Genomic DNA, 22,140 nt, shown 5'->3' with positions numbered 1-22,140 from the left:
CCCAAAATGTAATCCCAGCACTTTGGGAGCCTGAGGTAGGCAGATTCCTTGAGTCCAAGGGTTTGAGATGAGCCTGGGCAACATAGGAAGACCCTGTCTGTATTTAAAAACAAACAAACAAACAAACAAACAAACTCAATAAGAACATAAAAAATGAAGAAAGCATCTGACCAGACACCTCACCAAAGATCCACTGCTGGCAAGTAAGCAGACAGAATGAGGCTCTGGGAACAGGGAACTGCAAATGAAGACACCTACGAGACACCAGCACCACTTTTTAAGTGACTGAAATCCAGAACACTGACAATATCAGTTTCTGGCTGGGATGCAGAGCGACGGGCACTCCCCGTCATTGCCGGTGAGGGTGCAAAATGGTGCGGCTGCCATGGAAGACAGGTGTGAAGTTTCTTACACAGCTACACAGAGGCTTCTCGGCAGCTCCGGCAATTGTGTTCCGTGGCATTTAAACAGGGGTTGAAGGCTGATGTCCACATAAGAACCTGAACATGGACGTTTACCGTAGCTTCATTCATAATTGCCAATGCTTGGAAGCAACAAGATGTCTTTTGATAGGTGAGTGGTTAAACAAATAGTGCTGCATGAAGATGGTGGAATATTGTTCAGGGATAAAAAGAGATCAGGTAACAAGCCATGAGAAGACATGAGATGGAGTCTCACTGTGTCACCCAGGCTAGAGTGAGGTGGCGCGATCTTGGCCCACTGCAACTTCCGCCTCCCAGGTTCAAGCGATTCTCCTGCCTCAGCCTCCCAAGTAGCTAGCTGGGATTACAGGTGCCCGACAGGCTGCAGGGACAGTCCTCATCCTCAACCTCCCAGCTGGAAGGATTTCTGCAGATCTGGCTGCTCCAGTGGTCGCCGGTACCCCCCCTCAGAGCCCTTTGTTGAGGGCTGGGCAGGGCGGGTGGACGGGGAGGAGAAGGAAGGAATGAGCACCATGGGGGCATGAGAGTTTATTGTCTCCAAGAGGGTGAAGGTCGTGGTCCCAATGCACGGGTGGGGGCACCCACAGTGTTATCCTTCCTGGGTTTTCCTTGGGCAAAGGGGGCTGGAAATGGGAAGGCAGAGTGGGAGCCCCAGCTGTGGCCGCACCCAGGTTCTTCTGCCCCTCGAAGGGTCCTGGACAGCATTCAGGGCAAGGGGCCTCATGCAAGGGGCCATCACCCACCAGAGACACTGTCTTTCCCACCACCAACACCAGAGGCACCGTCCTTCCCCATCACCCAACACCGGAGGCACCATCCTTCCCCATTGCCCATCAGAGGCACCGTCCTTCCCGTCACCCACACCAGAGGCACCGTCCTTCCCCATTGCCCATCAGAGGCACCGTCCTTCCCGTCACCCACACCAGAGGCACCGTTCTTCCCCATTGCCCATCAGAGGCACCGTCCTTCCCATCACCCACACCGGAGGCACCGTCCTTCCCATCACCCACACTGGAGGCACCGTCCTTCCCCATTGCCCATCAGAGGCACCGTCCTTCCCATCACCCACACCGGAGGCACCGTCCTTCCCATCACCCACACCGGAGGCACCGTCCTTCCCATCACCCACACCGGAGGCACCGTGCTTCCCATCACCCACACCGGAGGCACCGTCCTTCCCATCACCCACACCGGAGGCACCGTCCTTCCCATCACCCACACCGGAGGCACCGTCCTTCCCATCACCCACACCGGAGGCACCGTCCTTCCCATCACCCACACCGGAGGCACCGTCCTTCCCATCACCCACATCGGAGGCACCGTCCTTCCCATCACCCACACCGGAGGCACCGTGCTTCCCATCACCCACACCGGAGGCACCGTCCTTCCCATCACCCACATCGGAGGCACCGTCCTTCCCCAGGAGGAGCAGTTGCTGAATCCTTGGGGTTCTCCAGCAAAGGGGCCCCCGTTGGGGAGGAGTGAGGTGGCTAGATCCGGGGTGGAGGCAATGGCACCCTCCCCACCACCTCAGAGAGGGAGGGTCCCCCCACAGTGTCCTGGAAGGGGCGGAGGCAGGATGGCAGTTGGAGGCAGGAGACGGGATGGGCCAGCAGGGCCAGGAGGGGGCGTAAAGGGAGGGCCCTCACAACAGGACCCTGAGGAGGCCGAGGCCCACCTGGAGCAGGAGCCCCCCTCGCAGGGCCCAGCGCCCCTCCTGTGGGGTCAGCGCCCTGTTGCAGAGAGCCCGGGAACAGCAGCGCCTGGTGATCACGCCTTGCACCATGGGGGCCGGCGACCATTCAAACTTCATGTTGTCGTTGGGACATCTGGGAGCACAGCGTTTGCTGAGCAGGACGCGTACACTCCATTCTGCAGAAAAGAGGAGAGGCAGGTGGCCCCAGAGCCCCAGCAAGGAGGTATCCACAGTTATCCGGAAAGCGCAAGGATGCTTTCCGAAGGAGCAGCCGGGACCAGAAAGAGCTAGAGCACATAACCTGGCCCTGCGAGGAGAGCCAAGAGACCACCTTTTCCTGTCCTTTACTGGGTGAGGCGCTGCAGAGCTGGGGATCCTGGCTGCCCAGGCCACCTCCGCCCGCGGCACAGCAAATACAGACTCCAGGGCAACTGGCTGTAAGGGGCCTTCCCCTGAAGCCAGGCACAGCCTGGACCACCCCTGCCGGCCCCGGGGCGTGTGCGTCGTTGGGAGATGGGGTGACTCAGAGCAGTGGAAAGGGGCTGCCCATCACGGAGAACCTGCTGGGCTGGGTGCCCAGCCCTGGGCTCGTTTCTCTGTACTGCTCACTTAAAGACATGGCAGAGACTTTCTGACGGACATGTGTCTGTCAACAACCACGGAACCCCTGAAGAGATGCACAGCATCAAAACCCAAACTGTTGAGAAAAGAGCTTGGGTGGAATCAATCGCCCTTATGTGTCATAGAGTGTTACGGTGTGTTGTGTTGCATTCTATTTTATTATATTATGTTGTATTATGTAGCATTATATTACATCGTATTATATTAAGTTGCAATATACACGTTATATTCATTATGTTGTGTTATACTATATGACATTGTCATACACTGTATCGATTCCAGTGCAGCCTGCCCGATGCTGGGTTGTATGGCAGGTGTACTGTGCTGTGCCAGGAAGGGCAGATAACCCATCGCCTCGAACAGCTGCCCATCCCCACCCGTGTGTTCCTGCTGTCTTTGTAAATTCAGTGACATCAGAGCCTTTGTCCTGCTGACAGTTCCTAGTGCCACTTCAAATGGAGGAGAAAAAAGTCAAAATTCACACTCTGGGATGCTCACCCGAGCCCAGCGCGGGAGAGACAGCAGGAGGCACTTTCGGACCCACAGGGCCCCAGGCCCTGGACTCATAGCTAAGTCGCTGAGAGGCGGGGGCACCGGCCCTTCCCCGGCACCTGGCACCTGCCCTCTGCCCAGGGGGGACTCACTAAAAGAGACGACCACCTCGTTGGAGATGCAGACTTGGTCCAGCGGGCTGCACCAGGTGGGCGGGCACTCCGTCCAGCTGCTGACCTTGAAGCACTGGTAGCAGCTCAGGTTCCGAGCTGTGGGCAGCAAGCGGGGCGCTGTGGACCAGCGTCCGCAGCTCCAGCCCCGACGCCCCCAGCCCAGCCCGGGCCGCGCCTTACCTGGCGTCGTGGCGCAGCCAGAAGACGCCGCAGCCAGCGGGAGGGTGCACAGGGTTAGGACGAGCCTCTCCATGACGCCAGAGGGCTCAGCCTGAGTGGGGTGAGGTGGGTGTTGCGGGAGGCTTCACCCAGAGAGCCCCCTCCCCAGCTTCCTGCTCCCGGACGGGGCTTTACTCAGGGCGCACCCCCCATCCCACACTAGCCTCCTGCGCTCCCGGACGCGGCTTCACCCAGGACGTCCCCCACCTCCAGCCTCCTGCGCTCCTGGACTGGGCTTCACCGAGGGCAACCCCCACCCCCAGCCTCCTGCTCCCGACGCTCGCTCTTCTCCCTTCCCCGCATCCCCTCTCCCTGGGCCCTCTGCCTTTGGTCCCCCTTCCAATCTCTCTTTCTAAACCCTCGGAGCCCGTGCTCGCCCGACCCTCATCCCAGCCCCCAGCCCACAGTCCGGACCCCTCTCCCAGCACCTTCTCTCCCGCCGGGCTGCAGGGATCTGCGTCCTGGAGGAGGAGTCAGCCCTGGGACCGAGGGGGCGGGACCGGCCAGCCCCTCCTCGGGGCTCTTGTACTGGGGCGGCTCCGGGGTCCCCGAGGGCCTCAGCGTCTGCCTGCAGCCGCCTCCTGCGGAAAATAGCCCGAGGCCGGGGAGGAGGCGGACGCCTGCAGGTCCCCCCAAGGCCAGCCTCAACCCCAATCACAGATCCCAGCCTCCGCGCCTTGGGGAACGTGGGGCCAGATTTGGTTCCTGACTCAGGGACCCACGGAGGCTGAAGGAGACCCAGAGGGCCCTGAGCACCTCAAAGGGCGCGGAGGGCGGGACGACCCTTTCCCTGGGGTGGGGCAGGAGTGGTCTGGATTTGGAAGCAGACGGGGGAGGGAAGAGGCTTCAAAGCGGAGGAGGAGGAAGAGGGAGGAGGCGGAGTAGGGACCCTGGGGCGCAGGTGAGGTTTGGACAACTTGAGATGGAACAGGAGCCGGCCAGGCAGATCCAGGAAGGAGCATAGTTAAGGGCAAATGAGGTAGGCGGGGATGGTTAGGCCACAGGCACGGAATCTTCGTTCTTTCTAGAGTGCTTGGAGCGCTTTCCCCTGGCAGGGGTGGCCTGGGAGGAGGGGAGAAGGGAGGAGAAGGGCAGGCGCCTCCAGGGGCCCCTCAGGCGGGCTCAGTCGCCCAGAGGAAAGCAGGCTGTGCTCCCATAGCCTTACAGGAGCCTGGAGCTGCCGCAGGGGTTGGGGGCTGCAGCTCCAGGACTCCTGCCAAATTTCTGGGACCTGCATTTGGCAAAGGCTGAGTCCGGGCCTTTGAAGACTGGTGCCCTGGAAAAACGGCTCCTGTGCAGGCTGCCTCCCAGCTCTGTCCTCCCACACTTGGTCCTCCCACAGGTGAGGCTGGGGCCCAGCCGGGTCTGTCGAGTGCTAAAGCGTCCCCGGGCCCGTTGGAGGTTGTGGTTCCAATTTCTTTTGCAGCATCTGCTCGGCCCCATGTAGGTCCTGGATGCAGAGTGTGAGGCCGCCCCCGTCACAGCACAGACCTGCGCCCTCCTCACTAGACTCATCTGCCTCCTACACTGAGTCTTCCCTTGGTCCTATTCTTTATTTTGTTTTTTCCCCGGGAGCCAAGGGAGTTGACCCGTGTTCTCACTGGGCCGCTGGAACCCAACAGCATGGACATCCCGGTTGGTGGGCACCCAGCTCTCCCCTCCGGAGGTACTGTCACACCCTCTCCCGCCTCACTGGGGGCACAGGGCCCTGCCGGACCCAGGTGATGTCAGGAAATGCTGTCCTCAGTCTGGAGGACCACCGAGCCACTTTCCTCCTCTGAGCCCTTCCCTCCAGCCCAGGTGGTCACACAGCTTTCACCCCGTGTCAGGTTCGCTCTTTTCTGCTTCCTGCCTTCTTTTCCTGAATGACATCCTTTTGAGCATGTATGATGACAAGCAGGGCTGGACCCTGGGTCTGCAGCAGTGAACCGGCCCAGTCACCTGCCCTCAGGGGTCTTGCAGGAGGTAAGTCTCGGAAAGAAGAAAGGGGTAACTGCTACTCATAAGGTGGTTGGGAAGGGCTGCCCCTGGCCCCAGCGTGACTGCTGCCCACCACCTCCAGGGCCTCCGCATCCTCTCCCGCACTGCAGACCAGCAAGCCCCTCCCCTGCTGTGGCCTTTCCAGTAACGGCTGCTGGGAGAGAAAGTGCCAGTCCGAGAGTGAGTGTGCAGCCAGGTGGGGCCATTTCCCCTGCGTCCACATAGTGGCCCACCTGGCAGGACTGTCCCTGTTTCCCCTGGTGCATGCTCTAGGGATGCCCCAGACGGGCCCTGCCCTCTGACCCCTGCCTGTCCAGGCTCAGCGTCCTCTGCTCCCTTTGTCCTCTGATGCTCCAGCCCTTTCTGCCGCCCAGCCTGTGTGTGGATCAGGGCTGTTTTGGGGGTGGGCTTAGAGGGCACGGGATGGAAGTTGTTTGGAGGGGAGGGGCCATATGCAATTTGTTTATCATGTGCATTTTTTCATTTGCCATTCTCACTGTGATTGATTTGAATGAATTTGGCACTGTGAAATCTGCAAAGTCAAAAATCAAAAAGAAAAATCAAAAGAACATTGGCATTGGAGGCACATGCAATAAAGGAGTCCAGGTGGTAGTTGGAGGTCGGAGGCTGGAAGGAACACACAGGTCTCAAAGGAAGTGGCTGAGGGATCTGCAGAGACTCATCTGAGCCTGTGGTTGATGACAGGGTGTTGGGGCAGCCATGGCCGAGAGGGCTGTGCTGGGAGCCACACAGCTTTCAGTGCTCATGAGAAGGGACTGGCCCTCCCCAGGGCTGACCAAGTTCCTCAGTACTGCATCCAGCTGTGCTCCTGGCCTCATTTCTTCTCTCCTTCATGAATTAACTCCCAGACACAGCAGCCCCTGGAGGTGGTGGGGACTAACCAGGGACGGGAAAGGGTCAGCCAGCCTGTGGTCAGCAGGGTGGGCGGGTGCAGGCTTGGTGTTCCCAGGATACTTTGCTGGGTCATGCAGTTATCCCCATCACGTATCACTCCAGCTCCCCGGCGGGCACAGCCTGTGGCTGTTCCTGGAGGCACCCCTGGAATGAGTACAGTTCATGGGCAGGCTTCAAAACAGCCCAGAGCAAAGATTTGGGTCTGAGGGCGGGGGCATGGCTCTGCGGTCTTTGCCTCCACGGTTCCCTGACTTGGTCCTGCAGTTGCCCAGGAGAGGCAAGGCCACCTCCTTGTTAAGGGCTTGCTTGTTCCTGGTGGTCTCTGTCAGGATCCCCCACCCCCCCCCGGCCCCAGACTCCAACACCTGTCCAGGTGTATGAGCCAGTGTACATCTGGCAGCAGAGAGGCCTGTACGAGCACAGCCCACAGGCCCCAGTGACGTTTGTCAAGTGTTTATTCTATCAACATTCTTCATTTCTGGCCTGATTTCAATCCTAGGAGGTGGGTACAATAAGTCCAATTCTAAAAATAATAAAATGGAACAGAGACCTGAGGAGTTGGCTTCATGATGGGGGATCAATGTCCCAATTTTAGCACCAAAGTCCTGCGACCTGGGAAGCCCTCGGTGCTGGGCAAACCAGGATGGTTGTTGCCCTGATTCAGGATCACCCAGGTAATAGAAAGAGGGCTGAATTCAAGCCCGGCTCAGCCGCACGGAGCCTCGGCCTGCACTCTGCACTGCTTCTGAGCGGTGCTGGGAGCAGCGCTGTCCAAGGAGCCTGGGTCATAAAACCCAGCTGGCGAATAGGAACCATGTTTGTATGTTCTAGAAGATGAAAGAATAGAATTGAATTGAATAATAAAGATCACAGTACATTATGCACAATTAGGACACATATATTTTAATGAAGAAAGTAATTTAAATAGAAGTGTTTTATTTATGCTTATATATTTTTGCTTGTGTATATATGTGTGTATATAATGTTTTAGATATACAAATATATATGTTATAAGTATGTTTGGTATTTTATTTCATATTTTATATTTATGTTTTATGTTGTAAATATGTTTATCGGTTATAAATCTATGTGAATATGTTACGTAAATGTTATGTGTGTCAGTGTTTTGGGTGTGGATATATTTATTAACTTTTTAAAGTGTAGATCTCAATCAGGAAAATGTGCAAGCTTCCTGTTTAGGTGAAGTGGATGACCTTCCTTCCTGCCCTTATTGTATTCACTGTCAGAGAGCTGGGTGCCAGCAAGCTGCTGTGTGGGTATGTGCGCCAACCCCGGCGTAGGCACGGACGGAAACACACTGTGGAATTTTTCCAGTGAAGGGGATCTTGGCGTGATGTCCAGAGGCCTCCCCGAGTGGTGTCCTGAATGAGTCCCACAGTCTCCATCCCTGTGCTCTTGCTATGGACTGCCAGGCCGAATTGTTGACACTGAAGATCACTGTGCTCCCGCTACACTTATACCTCTGACCCTTTTTCCTTCTCACCTTGGCTGTTGGGAAGCTCAGATCGTAACCATTTGCCCCAGGCACACGTGTAGGGCCTGGCTGGTTTCTCGCTCGCCCCTCCTGGCTCTGCCCAGGTCATAACTTGCTTGCCTTTCTCCTCCCCTTGCCATGTGGAACCCTGGTTTGAGTGTCTGATTCTTAGGGCTGTGGAGCTTTAGCCCTTTTGACTCTACATAGTTTTGGTGACTTGGCTTCTTTCACGCTCCAGTTCCTGGCCCTGCCTTGGGGGCTCCATGCACAGCTCTCCCTGGGAACAGGTCTTCTCCTTGCCCTGTCTTAATCTGGGGATAGATGTCTGGGCGTCCCCAGCGAGACCCCTCTCTGCTGCTGACAGGGCTCCCAGGAGGAACAACAGTGGCACCCCAGAGAGGTGTGGGGGTGCTGAGAGAATTGGGTCAGCAGCGGGGGCCTCACACTCTGGCCCCTCACTCCCTGTGCCTGGGCAATTCATCAGGTGCTCTCTTTCTTAGACGGACAGCTGTGTGCAATTGTGTTCTGTTTCTGACTTTGGGTTTAGTGACATCAGTAAGCCTGAATGGTCTCCCCGGTGCACAATCCTTCTGGTTCACAAAATCAGTCAAACACACAGGCACCAGGGAGCTCTTGAACCAGAGAGTCCGGTACTTTCATTTTGTCCTAAAGGTACAGATTGTTATCATTTTCATTTTTTTTCAAGGCAACAGTGAGCAAGGATTTTGTTATCATTTTCAAACTGACACATTTACCACACTGACAATATTCTCTGACCCAGCACAGACATTCATAACAAAAGCATCAGTGACATAGTTACACATGTTAAAACATTGAAAACCACTATTCTAATAAACCACAGTTAAAGAAGAAGTCATATTGGAAATTAAAATACCTAGAAATGATTAAAACTAAGATACTACTATCAAAACTATTGGGCTGCAGTAAAAGCTGTACCTGAGAAAAATCTAACCCTATATATTTGCATTGGGAAATAAGAAAGGTTAAATTTTTTTTTTTCCTTTGAGATGGAGTCTTGTTCTGTTGCCCAGGCTGGAGTGCAGTGACGTGATCTTGGCTCACTGCAACTTCTGTCTTCCGGGCTCAAGTGATTCTCCTGTCTCAGCTTCCTAAGTAGCTGGGAGTACAGTTGTGCACCACCATGCCTGGCTACTTTTTGTTATTTTTAGTAGAGATGGGGTTTCATCATGTTGCCCAGGCTCGTCTTGAACCCCTGACCTCAGATGATCCACCCTCCTCAGCCTCCCAAGGTGCTGGGATTACAGGTGTGAGCCACCGTGCCTGTCCTTATTTTTGAATTAATAATGTTCTCAGCCATTAGAGTGATATTTGGTGAGCAGGAGGGAGACTTTTTTCTTAGGTGATCAATGCTGGAGTTATTAGGGGGAAACTGGTGGGAAGCCTGAAGTTAGCAAGCTCAGGGTCCAACCTCCACATTTCAAAACTCAACTGAAGAAAAGAGACAGGACTGAGAATGCCTATTAACAAAACAGAAAAATCAGCATGGCCATGGCTGCGTGTTTGAAGGAACAAAAATTAGACAAATATCTGGCAAGACTGAATAAGGAAAAAAGATCCACAGATGAATAATGTAAATGAAAAAAATGGGTCACAATGACAAATAACTCCCAGATTTTGTAATGCAAAAAGACAAGATTTCCACGTCCAGTTAGCATGAGAAAAGAGTGTGAAGCCAACCTTTCTATTTCAACAATGAGAAAAAATGGAATTATGTACAAAAATCATCATTTCTTTCAAATGCATTGGAAAATGGTGGGTGCAAATCTGAAGGAACTGCCAGTCTGGGGGGGCCCCTTTCTCGCAGTGGAGCTGAATGGTGCTGAGGGCGGGTTCGTCATCGGCAGAGCTCTACCTGCGGGGAGAGACTGATGTTTCTTGGTTCTTTTGCATATAATTTCTAGCATACTACCAAAAATTATAAGAATTACAGGAGAGTGTGATTTTCAACCAAGAGATAAGCTATTCAATAGAAGCAGACGCACAGATAACCCAGATGAAAGAATTAGCAGACAAATGCTTCACAATATTCTTGTAAATACATGAAATGAGATGGAGGAAAGGATGAACAAAATGGATGAAAAGATGGAGAATTTCAACAGAGAGATGGAAGCTATGAAAATAAGTGCTCATTTGTTATTAAAAATAAACAAAATAAATAATAAAAATAAGTGTTTATTATATCAACCAATTAATATAATACCTGAAATTAAGAACTCATTGGATGGGCTTAAGAGCAGACTAAACATATACTAGCAAAAAGGACTGATGAAGTTTCAGAGAGGTCCATAGAAATTATCCAAAATAAAGCACAGAGAAAAGATAGAATTAAAAGTACACAAACACACACACCCACATACACACATGCAGAGAGAGAGACAGAGACAGAGAGAAGAGGGCCATATGGTACTGATCCAACTGTCTAACATGTATATTGGAATCCCAGGAGAAGGGTGAGAATGGGATAGGAGCAATATTATTTTGATGGATAATAGCCAATTTTCCAAAATTGGTAAGAGACATTAACCCAAGATTCAATAGGCTTATCAAACTCCATGAAGTATAAAACTGGAGAAAACCATATTTAGTCACATCATAATCAAACTGCTGAAACTAAAGGAAAAGAGAAAAATGTTAGCTGCAGCCAGGAGAAAAAAACACCTTAGCACTAGGGAACCCCGAGGACGACGGCTGTCTCCTCAAACAGGGACCCCGAGGACGACGGCTGTCTCCTCAAACAGGGACCCCGAGGACGACGGCTGTCTCCTCAAACAGGAACCACGGGGACGACGGCTGTCTCCTCAAACAGGGACCCCGAGGACGACGGCTGTCTCCTCAAACAGGAACCACGGGGACGACGGCTGTCTCCTCAAACAGGGACCCCGGGGACGACGGCTGTCTCCTCAAACAGGATCCCCGAGGACGACGGCTGTCTCCTCAAACAGGATCCCCGAGGACGACGGCTGTCTCCTCAAACAGGGACCCCGAGGACGACGGCTGTCTCCTCAAACAGGGACCCCGGGGACGACGGCTGTCTCCTCAAACAGGATCCCCGAGGACGACGGCTGTCTCCTCAAACAGGGACCCCGAAGACGACGGCTGTCTCCTCAAACAGGGACCCCGAGGACGACGGCTGTCTCCTCAAACAGGGACCCCGAGGACGACGGCTGTCTCCTCAAACAGGGACCCCGAGGACGACGGCTGTCTCCTCAAACAGGGACCCCGAGGACGACGGCTGTCTCCTCAAACAGGGACCCCGAGGACGACGGCTGTCTCCTCAAACAGGGACCCCGAGGACGACGGCTGTCTCCTCAAACAGGAACCCCGGGGACGACGGCTGTCTCCTCAAACAGGATCCACGAGGACGACGGCTGTCTCCTCAAACAGGGACCCCGAGGACGACGGCTGTCTCCTCAAACAGGGACCCCGAGGACGACGGCTGTCTCCTCAAACAGGGACCCCGAGGACGACGGCTGTCTCCTCAAACAGGAACCCCGGGGACGACGGCTGTCTCCTCAAACAGGGACCCCGGGGACGACGGCTGTCTCCTCAAACAGGGACCCCGGGGACGACGGCTGTCTCCTCAAACAGGGACCCCGGGGACGACGGCTGTCTCCTCAAACAGGGACCCCGGGGACGACGGCTGTCTCCTCAAACAGGGACCCCGAGGACGACGGCTGTCTCCTCAAACAGGGACCCCGAGGACGACGGCTGTCTCCTCAAACAGGGACCCCGAGGACGACGGCTGTCTCCTCAAACAGGGACCCCGAGGACGACGGCTGTCTCCTCAAACAGGAACCCCGGGGACGACGGCTGTCTCCTCAAACAGGATCCACGAGGACGACGGCTGTCTCCTCAAACAGGGACCCCGAGGACGACGGCTGTCTCCTCAAACAGGGACCCCGAGGACGACGGCTGTCTCCTCAAACAGGGACCCCGGGGACGACGGCTGTCTCCTCAAACAGGGACCCCGGGGACGACGGCTGTCTCCTCAAACAGGGACCCCGGGGACGACGGCTGTCTCCTCAAACAGGGACCCCGGGGACGACGGCTGTCTCCTCAAACAGGGACCCCGGGGACGACGGCTGTCTCCTCAAACAGGATCCACGAGGACGACGGCTGTCTCCTCAAACAGGGACCCCGAGGACGACGGCTGTCTCCTCAAACAGGGACCCCGAGGACGACGGCTGTCTCCTCAAACAGGGACCCCGAGGACGACGGCTGTCTCCTCAAACAGGGACCCCGGGGACGACGGCTGTCTCCTCAAACAGGGACCCCGAGGACGACGGCTGTCTCCTCAAACAGGGACCCCGAGGACGACGGCTGTCTCCTCAAACAGGATCCCCGAGGACGACGGCTGTCTCCTCAAACAGGGACCCCGAGGACGACGGCTGTCTCCTCAAACAGGGACCCCGAGGACGACGGCTGTCTCCTCAAACAGGGACCCCGAGGACGACGGCTGTCTCCTCAAACAGGAACCCCGGGGACGACGGCTGTCTCCTCAAACAGGGACACCGGGGACGACGGCTGTCTCCTCAAACAGGATCCACGAGGACGACGGCTGTCTCCTCAAACAGGGACCCCGAGGACGACGGCTGTCTCCTCAAACAGGGACCCCGAGGACGACGGCTGTCTCCTCAAACAGGATCCACGAGGACGACGGCTGTCTCCTCAAACAGGAACCATGAGGACGACGGCTGTCTCCTCAAACAGGAACCACAAGGACAATGGCTGTCTCCTCAAACAGGGACCCCGAGGACGACGGCTGTCTCCTCAAACAGGGACCCCGAGGACGACGGCTGTCTCCTCAAACAGGAACCCCGGGGACGACGGCTGTCTCCTCAAACAGGGACCCCGGGGATGACGGCTGTCTCCTCAAACAGGATCCACGAGGACGACGGCTGTCTCCTCAAACAGGGACCCCGAGGACGACGGCTGTCTCCTCAAACAGGGACCCCGAGGACGACGGCTGTCTCCTCAAACAGGATCCACGAGGACGACGGCTGTCTCCTCAAACAGGAACCATGAGGACGACGGCTGTCTCCTCAAACAGGGACCCCGAGGACGACGGCTGTCTCCTCAAACAGGGACCCCGAGGACGACGGCTGTCTCCTCAAACAGGATCCACGAGGACGACAGCTGTCTCCTCAAACAGGATCCACGAGGACGACGGCTGTCTCCTCAAACAGGGACCCCGAGGACGACAGCTGTCTCCTCAAACAGGGACCCCGAGGACGACGGCTGTCTCCTCAAACAGGGACCCCGAGGACGACGGCTGTCTCCTCAAACAGGGACCCCGAGGACGACGGCTGTCTCCTCAAAAGGGACCCCGAGGACGACGGCTGTCTCCTCAAACAGGATCCCCGAGGACGACGGCTGTCTCCTCAAACAGGGACCCCGAGGACGACGGCTGTCTCCTCAAACAGGAACCCCGGGGACGACGGCTGTCTCCTCAAACAGGAACCCCGGGGACGACGGCTGTCTCCTCAAACAGGATCCACGAGGACGACGGCTGTCTCCTCAAACAGGGACCCCGAGGACGACAGCTGTCTCCTCAAACAGGAACCCCGGGGACGACGGCTGTCTCCTCAAACAGGATCCACGAGGACGACGGCTGTCTCCTCAAACAGGGACCCCGGGGACGACGGCTGTCTCCTCAAAAGGGACCCCGAGGACGACGGCTGTCTCCTCAAACAGGATCCCCGAGGACGACGGCTGTCTCCTCAAACAGGAACCCCGGGGACGACGGCTGTCTCCTCAAACAGGGACCCCGAGGACGACGGCTGTCTCCTCAAACAGGGACCCCGGGGACGACGGCTGTCTCCTCAAACAGGAACCCCGGGGACGACGGCTGTCTCCTCAAACAGGATCCACGAGGACGACGGCTGTCTCCTCAAACAGGGACCCCGGGGACGACGGCTGTCTCCTCAAACAGGAACCCCGGGGACGACGGCTGTCTCCTCAAACAGGGACCCCGAGGACGACGGCTGTCTCCTCAAACAGGGACCCCGGGGACGACGGCTGTCTCCTCAAACAGGAACCATGAGGACGACGGCTGTCTCCTCAAACAGGGACCCCGGGGACGACGGCTGTCTCCTCAAACAGGATCCCTGAGGACGACGGCTGTCTCCTCAAAAGGGACCCCGAGGACGACGGCTGTCTCCTCAAACAGGATCCCCGAGGACGACGGCTGTCTCCTCAAACAGGAACCCCGGGGACGACGGCTGTCTCCTCAAACAGGATCCACGAGGACGACGGCTGTCTCCTCAAACAGGGACCCCGGGGACGACGGCTGTCTCCTCAAACAGGGACCCCGAGGACGACGGCTGTCTCCTCAAACAGGAACCCCGGGGACGACGGCTGTCTCCTCAAACAGGAACCATGAGGACGACGGCTGTCTCCTCAAATAGGATCCCCGAGGACGACGGCTGTCTCCTCAAACAGGAACCATGAGGACGACGGCTGTCTCCTCAAACAGGGACCCCGGGGACGACGGCTGTCTCCTCAAACAGGGACCCCGAGGACGACGGCTGTCTCCTCAAACAGGATCCACGAGGACGACGGCTGTCTCCTCAAACAGGGACCCCGGGGATGACGGCTGTCTCCTCAAACAGGGACCCCGGGGACGACGGCTGTCTCCGCAAACAGGAACCATGAGGACGACGGCTGTCTCCTCAAACAGGATCCACGAGGACGACGGCTGTCTCCTCAAACAGGGACCCCGGGGACGACGGCTGTCTCCTCAAAAGGGACCCTGAGGACGACGGCTGTCTCCTCAAAAGGGACCCCGAGGACGACGGCTGTCTCCTCAAACAGGAACCATGAGGACGACGGCTGTCTCCTCAAACAGGGACCCCGGGGACGACGGCTGTCTCCTCAAACAGGATCCCCGAGGACGACGGCTGTCTCCTCAAACAGGAACCATGAGGACGACGGCTGTCTCATCAAACAGGGACCCCGGGGACGACGGCTGTCTCCTCAAACAGGGACCACGGGGACGACGGCTGTCTCCTCAAACAGGATCCCCGAGGACGACGGCTGTCTCCTCAAACAGGGACCCCGAGGACGACGGCTGTCTCCTCAAAAGGGACCCCGAGGACGACGGCTGTCTCCTCAAACAGGGACCCCGGGTACGACGGCTGTCTCCTCAAAAGGGACCCCGAGGACGACGGCTGTCTCCTCAAACAGGAACCCTGGGGACGACGGTTGTCTCCTCAAAAGGGACCCCGAGGACGACGGCTGTCTCCTCAAACAGGGACCCCGAGGACGACGGTTGTCTCCTCAAAAGGGACCCCGAGGACGACGGCTGTCTCCTCAAACAGGGACCCCGAGGACGACGGCTGTCTCCTCAAACAGGGACCCCGAGGACGACGGCTGTCTCCTCAAAAGGGACCCCGAGGACGACGGCTGTCTCCTCAAAAGGGACCCCGAGGACGACGGCTGTCTCCTCAAACAGGAACCATGAGGACGACGGCTGTCTCCTCAAACAGGGACCCCGAGGACGACGGCTGTCTCCTCAAACAGGGACCCCGGGGACGACGGCTGTCTCCTCAAACAGGGACCCCGAGGACGACGGCTGTCTCCTCAAAAGGGACCCCGAGGACGACGGCTGTCTCCTCAAACAGGAACCATGAGGACAACGGCTGTCTCCTCAAACAGGAACCATGAGGACGACGGCTGTCTCCTCAAACAGGAACCCCGGGGACGACGGCTGTCTCCTCAAACAGGGACCCCGGGGACGACGGCTGTCTCCTCAAACAGGGACCCCGGGGACGACGGCTGTCTCCTCAAACAGGATCCCCGAGGACGACGGCTGTCTCCTCAAAAGGGACCCTGAGGACGACGGCTGTCTCCTCAAAAGGGACCCCGAGGACGACGGCTGTCTCCTCAAACAGGAACCATGAGGACGACGGCTGTCTCCTCAAACAGGATCCCCGAGGACGACGGCTGTCTCCTCAAACAGGGACCCCGGGGACGACGGCTGTCTCCTCAAACAGGGACCCCGAGGACGACGGCTGTCTCCTCAAACAGGATCCCCGAGGACGACGGCTGTCTCCTCAAACAGGGACCCCGGGGACGACGGCTGTCTCCTCAAACAGGGACCCCGAGGATGACGGCTGTCTCCTCAAAAGGGACCCCGAGGACGACGGCTGTCTCATCAAACAGGGACCCCGGGGACGACGGCTGTCTCCTCAAACAGGGACCCCGGGGACGATGGCTGTCTCCTCAAACAGGAACCATGAGGACGACGGCTGTCTCCTCAAACAGGGACCCCGAGGACGACGGCTGTCTCCTCAAAAGGGACCCCGAGGACGACGGCTGTCTCATCAAACACGGACCCCGGGGACGACGGCTGTCTCCTCAAACAGGGACCCCGGGGACGACGGCTGTCTCCTCAAAAGGGACCCCGGGGACGACGGCTGTCTCCTCAAACAGGGACCCCGAGGACGACGGCTGTCTCCTCAAACAGGATCCCCGAGGACGACGGCTGTCTCCTCAAAAGGGACCCCGGGGACGACGGCTGTCTCCTCAAACAGGGACCCCGGGGACGACGGCTGTCTCCTCAAACAGGAACCATGAGGACGACGGCTGTCTCCTCAAACAGGGACCCCGAGGACGACGGCTGTCTCCTGAAACAGGAACCATGAGGACGACGGCTGTCTCCTCAAACAGGGACCCCGAGGACGACGGCTGTCTCCTCAAACAGGGACCCCGAGGACGACGGCTGTCTCCTCAAACAGGGACCCCGAGGACGACGGCTGTCTCCTCAAACAGGAACCATGAGGACGACGGCTGTCTCCTCAAACAGGGACCCCGAGGACGACGGCTGTCTCCTCAAACAGGGACCCCGAGGACGACGGCTGTCTCCTCAAACAGGATCCCCGAGGACGACGGCTGTCTCCTCAAACAGGGACCCCGGGGACGACGGCTGTCTCATCAAACAGGGACCCCGGGGACGACGGCTTTCTCCTCAAACAGGGACCCCGGGGACGACGGCTGTCTCCTCAAACAGGAACCATGAGGACGACGGCTGTCTCCTCAAACAGGGACCCCGAGGACGACGGCTGTCTCCTCAAACAGGGACCCCGAGGACGACGGCTGTCTCCTCAAACAGGATCCCCGAGGACGACGGCTGTCTCCTCAAACAGGGACCCCGGGGACGACGGCTGTCTCATCAAACAGGGACCCCGGGGACGACGGCTGTCTCCTCAAACGGGGACCCCGGGGACGACGGCTGTCTCCTCAAACAGGGACCCCGGGGACGACGGCTGTCTCCTCAAACAGGGACCCCGGGGACGACGGCTGTCTCCTCAAACAGGGACCCCGAGGACGACGGCTGTCTCCTCAAACAGGGACCCCGAGGACGACCGCTGTCTCCTCAAACAGGATCCCCGAGGACGACGGCTGTCTCCTCAAACAGGGACCCCGAGGACGACGGCTGTCTCCTCAAACAGGGACCCCGGGGACGACGGCTGTCTCCTCAAACAGGATCCCCGAGGACGACGGCTGTCTCCTCAAAAGGGACCCTGAGGACGACGGCTGTCTCCTCAAAAGGGACCCCAAGGACGACGGCTGTCTCCTCAAACAGGAACCATGAGGACGACGGCTGTCTCCTCAAACAGGATCCCCGAGGACGACGGCTGTCTCCTCAAACAGGGACCCCGGGGACGACGGCTGTCTCCTCAAACAGGGACCCCGAGGACGACGGCTGTCTCCTCAAACAGGATCCCCGAGGACGACGGCTGTCTCCTCAAACAGGGACCCCGGGGACGACGGCTGTCTCCTCAAACAGGGACCCCGAGGACGACGGCTGTCTCCTCAAAAGGGACCCCGAGGACGACGGCTGTCTCATCAAACAGGGACCCCGGGGACGACGGCTGTCTCCTCAAACAGGGACCCCGGGGACGATGGCTGTCTCCTCAAACAGGAACCATGAGGACGACGGCTGTCTCCTCAAACAGGGACCCCGAGGACGACGGCTGTCTCCTCAAAAGGGACCCCGAGGACGACGGCTGTCTCATCAAACAGGGACCCCGGGGACGACGGCTGTCTCCTCAAACAGGGACCCCGGGGACGACGGCTGTCTCCTCAAAAGGGACCCCGGGGACGACGGCTGTCTCCTCAAACAGGGACCCCGAGGACGACGGCTGTCTCCTCAAACAGGATCCCCGAGGACGACGGCTGTCTCCTCAAAAGGGACCCCGGGGACGACGGCTGTCTCCTCAAACAGGGACCCCGGGGACGACGGCTGTCTCCTCAAACAGGAACCATGAGGACGACGGCTGTCTCCTCAAACAGGGACCCCGAGGACGACGGCTGTCTCCTCAAACAGGAACCATGAGGACGACGGCTGTCTCCTCAAACAGGGACCCCGAGGACGACGGCTGTCTCCTCAAACAGGGACCCCGAGGACGACGGCTGTCTCCTCAAACAGGAACCATGAGGACGACGGCTGTCTCCTCAAACAGGGACCCCGAGGACGACGGCTGTCTCCTCAAACAGGGACCCCGAGGACGACGGCTGTCTCCTCAAACAGGATCCCCGAGGACGACGGCTGTCTCCTCAAACAGGGACCCCGGGGACGACGGCTGTCTCATCAAACAGGGACCCCGGGGACGACGGCTTTCTCCTCAAACAGGGACCCCGGGGACGACGGCTGTCTCCTCAAACAGGAACCATGAGGACGACGGCTGTCTCCTCAAACAGGGACCCCGAGGACGACGGCTGTCTCCTCAAACAGGGACCCCGAGGACGACGGCTGTCTCCTCAAACAGGATCCCCGAGGACGACGGCTGTCTCCTCAAACAGGGACCCCGGGGACGACGGCTGTCTCATCAAACAGGGACCCCGGGGACGACGGCTGTCTCCTCAAACAGGGACCCCGGGGACGACGGCTGTCTCCTCAAACAGGGACCCCGGGGACGACGGCTGTCTCCTCAAACAGGGACCCCGGGGACGACGGCTGTCTCCTCAAACAGGGACCCCGGGGACGACGGCTGTCTCCTCAAACAGGGACCCCGAGGACGACGGCTGTCTCCTCAAAAGGGACCCCGAGGACGACGGCTGTCTCATCAAACAGGGACCCCGGGGACGACGGCTGTCTCCTCAAACAGGGACCCCGGGGACGACGGCTGTCTCCTCAAAAGGGACCCCGGGGACGACGGCTGTCTCCTCAAACAGGGACCCCGAGGACGACGGCTGTCTCCTCAAACAGGATCCCCGAGGACGACGGCTGTCTCCTCAAAAGGGACCCCGGGGACGACGGCTGTCTCCTCAAACAGGGACCCCGGGGACGACGGCTGTCTCCTCAAACAGGAACCATGAGGACGACGGCTGTCTCCTCAAACAGGGACCCCGAGGACGACGGCTGTCTCCTCAAACAGGAACCATGAGGACGACGGCTGTCTCCTCAAACAGGGACCCCGAGGACGACGGCTGTCTCCTCAAACAGGGACCCCGAGGACGACGGCTGTCTCCTCAAACAGGGACCCCGAGGACGACGGCTGTCTCCTCAAACAGGAACCATGAGGACGACGGCTGTCTCCTCAAACAGGGACCCCGAGGACGACGGCTGTCTCCTCAAACAGGGACCCCGAGGACGACGGCTGTCTCCTCAAACAGGATCCCCGAGGACGACGGCTGTCTCCTCAAACAGGGACCCCGGGGACGACGGCTGTCTCATCAAACAGGGACCCCGGGGACGACGGCTTTCTCCTCAAACAGGGACCCCGGGGACGACGGCTGTCTCCTCAAACAGGAACCATGAGGACGACGGCTGTCTCCTCAAACAGGGACCCCGAGGACGACGGCTGTCTCCTCAAACAGGGACCCCGAGGACGACGGCTGTCTCCTCAAACAGGATCCCCGAGGACGACGGCTGTCTCCTCAAACAGGGACCCCGGGGACGACGGCTGTCTCATCAAACAGGGACCCCGGGGACGACGGCTGTCTCCTCAAACAGGGACCCCGGGGACGACGGCTGTCTCCTCAAACAGGGACCCCGGGGACGACGGCTGTCTCCTCAAACAGGGACCCCGGGGACGACGGCTGTCTCCTCAAACAGGGACCCCGGGGACGACGGCTGTCTCCTCAAACAGGGACCCCGGGGACGACGGCTGTCTCCTCAAACAGGATCCCCGAGGACGACGGCTGTCTCCTCAAACAGGGACCCCGAGGACGACGGCTGTCTCCTCAAACAGGGACCCCGAGGACGACGGCTGTCTCCTCAAACAGGGACCCCGAGGACGACGGCTGTCTCCTCAAACAGGAACCCCGGGGACGACGGCTGTCTCCTCAAACAGGGACACCGGGGATGACGGCTGTCTCCTCAAACAGGATCCACGAGGACGACGGCTGTCTCCTCAAACAGGGACCCCGAGGACGACGGCTGTCTCCTCAAACAGGGACCCCGAGGACGACGGCTGTCTCCTCAAACAGGATCCACGAGGACGACGGCTGTCTCCTCAAACAGGAACCATGAGGACGACGGCTGTCTCCTCAAACAGGAAGCACGAGGACGATGGCTGTCTCCTCAAACAGGGACCCCGAGGACGACGGCTGTCTCCTCAAACAGGGACCCCGAGGACGACGGCTGTCTCCTCAAACAGGAACCCCGGGGACGACGGCTGTCTCCTCAAACAGGGACCCCGGGGATGACGGCTGTCTCCTCAAACAGGATCCACGAGGACGACGGCTGTCTCCTCAAACAGGGACCCCGAGGACGACGGCTGTCTCCTCAAACAGGGACCCCGAGGACGACGGCTGTCTCCTCAAACAGGGACCCCGAGGACGACGGCTGTCTCCTCAAACAGGATCCACGAGGACGACGGCTGTCTCCTCAAACAGGAACCATGAGGACGACGGCTGTCTCCTCAAACAGGGACCCCGAGGACGACGGCTGTCTCCTCAAACAGGGACCCCGAGGACGACGGCTGTCTCCTCAAACAGGATCCACGAGGACGACAGCTGTCTCCTCAAACAGGATCCACGAGGACGACGGCTGTCTCCTCAAACAGGGACCCCGAGGACGACGGCTGTCTCCTCAAACAGGGACCCCGAGGACGACGGCTGTCTCCTCAAACAGGGACCCCGAGGACGACGGCTGTCTCCTCAAACAGGGACCCCGAGGACGACGGCTGTCTCCTCAAAAGGGACCCCGAGGACGACGGCTGTCTCCTCAAACAGGATCCCGGAGGACGACGGCTGTCTCCTCAAACAGGGACCCCGAGGACGACGGCTGTCTTCTCAAACAGGAACCCCGGGGACGACGGCTGTCTCCTCAAACAGGAACCCCGGGGACGACGGCTGTCTCCTCAAACAGGATCCACGAGGACGACGGCTGTCTCCTCAAACAGGGACCCCGAGGACGACGGCTGTCTCCTCAAACAGGAACCCCGGGGACGACGGCTGTCTCCTCAAACAGGATCCACGAGGACGACGGCTGTCTCCTCAAACAGGGACCCCGGGGACGACGGCTGTCTCCTCAAAAGGGACCCCGAGGACGACGGCTGTCTCCTCAAACAGGATCCCCGAGGACGACGGCTGTCTCCTCAAACAGGAACCCCGGGGACGACGGCTGTCTCCTCAAACAGGATCCACGAGGACGACGGCTGTCTCCTCAAACAGGGACCCCGGGGACGACGGCTGTCTCCTCAAACAGGAACCCCGGGGACGACGGCTGTCTCCTCAAACAGGGACCCCGAGGACGACGGCTGTCTCCTCAAACAGGGACCCCGGGGACGACGGCTGTCTCCTCAAACAGGAACCATGAGGACGACGGCTGTCTCCTCAAACAGGGACCCCGGGGACGACGGCTGTCTCCTCAAACAGGATCCCTGAGGACGACGGCTGTCTCCTCAAAAGGGACCCCGAGGACGACGGCTGTCTCCTCAAACAGGATCCCCGAGGACGACGGCTGTCTCCTCAAACAGGAACCCCGGGGACGACGGCTGTCTCCTCAAACAGGATCCACGAGGACGACGGCTGTCTCCTCAAACAGGGACCCCGGGGACGACGGCTGTCTCCTCAAACAGGGACCCCGAGGACGACGGCTGTCTCCTCAAACAG

General features: G+C 58.7%; 2 protein-coding genes across 2 annotated transcripts; one reads left to right on the top strand and one right to left on the bottom strand.

The window, feature by feature from the left end:
• Positions 1-2,079: 2,079 nt before the first annotated feature.
• LY6L (lymphocyte antigen 6 family member L) lies at positions 2,080-4,362 on the bottom strand. The gene is made up of 4 exons (XM_034966759.3): positions 4,073-4,362; positions 3,606-3,696; positions 3,405-3,521; positions 2,080-2,315 (listed from the first exon to the last, which is right to left on the bottom strand). The coding sequence occupies exons 2-4, from the start codon at positions 3,676-3,678 to the stop codon at positions 2,089-2,091; spliced, it is 417 nt and encodes a 138-aa protein (XP_034822650.1). The 5' UTR covers positions 3,679-3,696; positions 4,073-4,362; the 3' UTR covers positions 2,080-2,088.
• Positions 4,363-19,409: 15,047 nt separating this feature from the next.
• LOC134730948 (uncharacterized protein FLJ40521-like) lies at positions 19,410-22,140 on the top strand (the record flags this gene model as incomplete). The annotated part of the gene is given in 2 exon segments (XM_063606617.1): positions 19,410-20,565; positions 21,971-22,140. Coding segments are annotated over 2 exon segments (1,326 nt in total), but the record flags the coding sequence as incomplete, so codon positions are not given.

This window comes from Pan paniscus, chromosome 7 (genome assembly GCF_029289425.2).
Source record: "Pan paniscus chromosome 7, NHGRI_mPanPan1-v2.0_pri, whole genome shotgun sequence".
Taxonomy (NCBI): domain Eukaryota; kingdom Metazoa; phylum Chordata; class Mammalia; order Primates; family Hominidae; genus Pan; species Pan paniscus.
This window is presented reverse-complemented; position numbering and strand designations above follow the sequence as displayed.

Coding starts and splice junctions, on each gene's coding strand:
- LY6L (XM_034966759.3), bottom strand. CDS start 3,678: ATGGAGAGGCTCGTCCTAACCCTGTGCACCCTCCCGCTGGCTGCGGCG. Junction 3,522..3,605: donor TGGCTGCGCCACGACGCCAG/GTAAGGCGCGGC, acceptor TGCTGCCCACAG/CTCGGAACCTGAGCTGCTAC. Junction 2,316..3,404: donor CGAGGTGGTCGTCTCTTTTA/GTGAGTCCCCCC, acceptor TCTTTTCTGCAG/AATGGAGTGTACGCGTCCTG.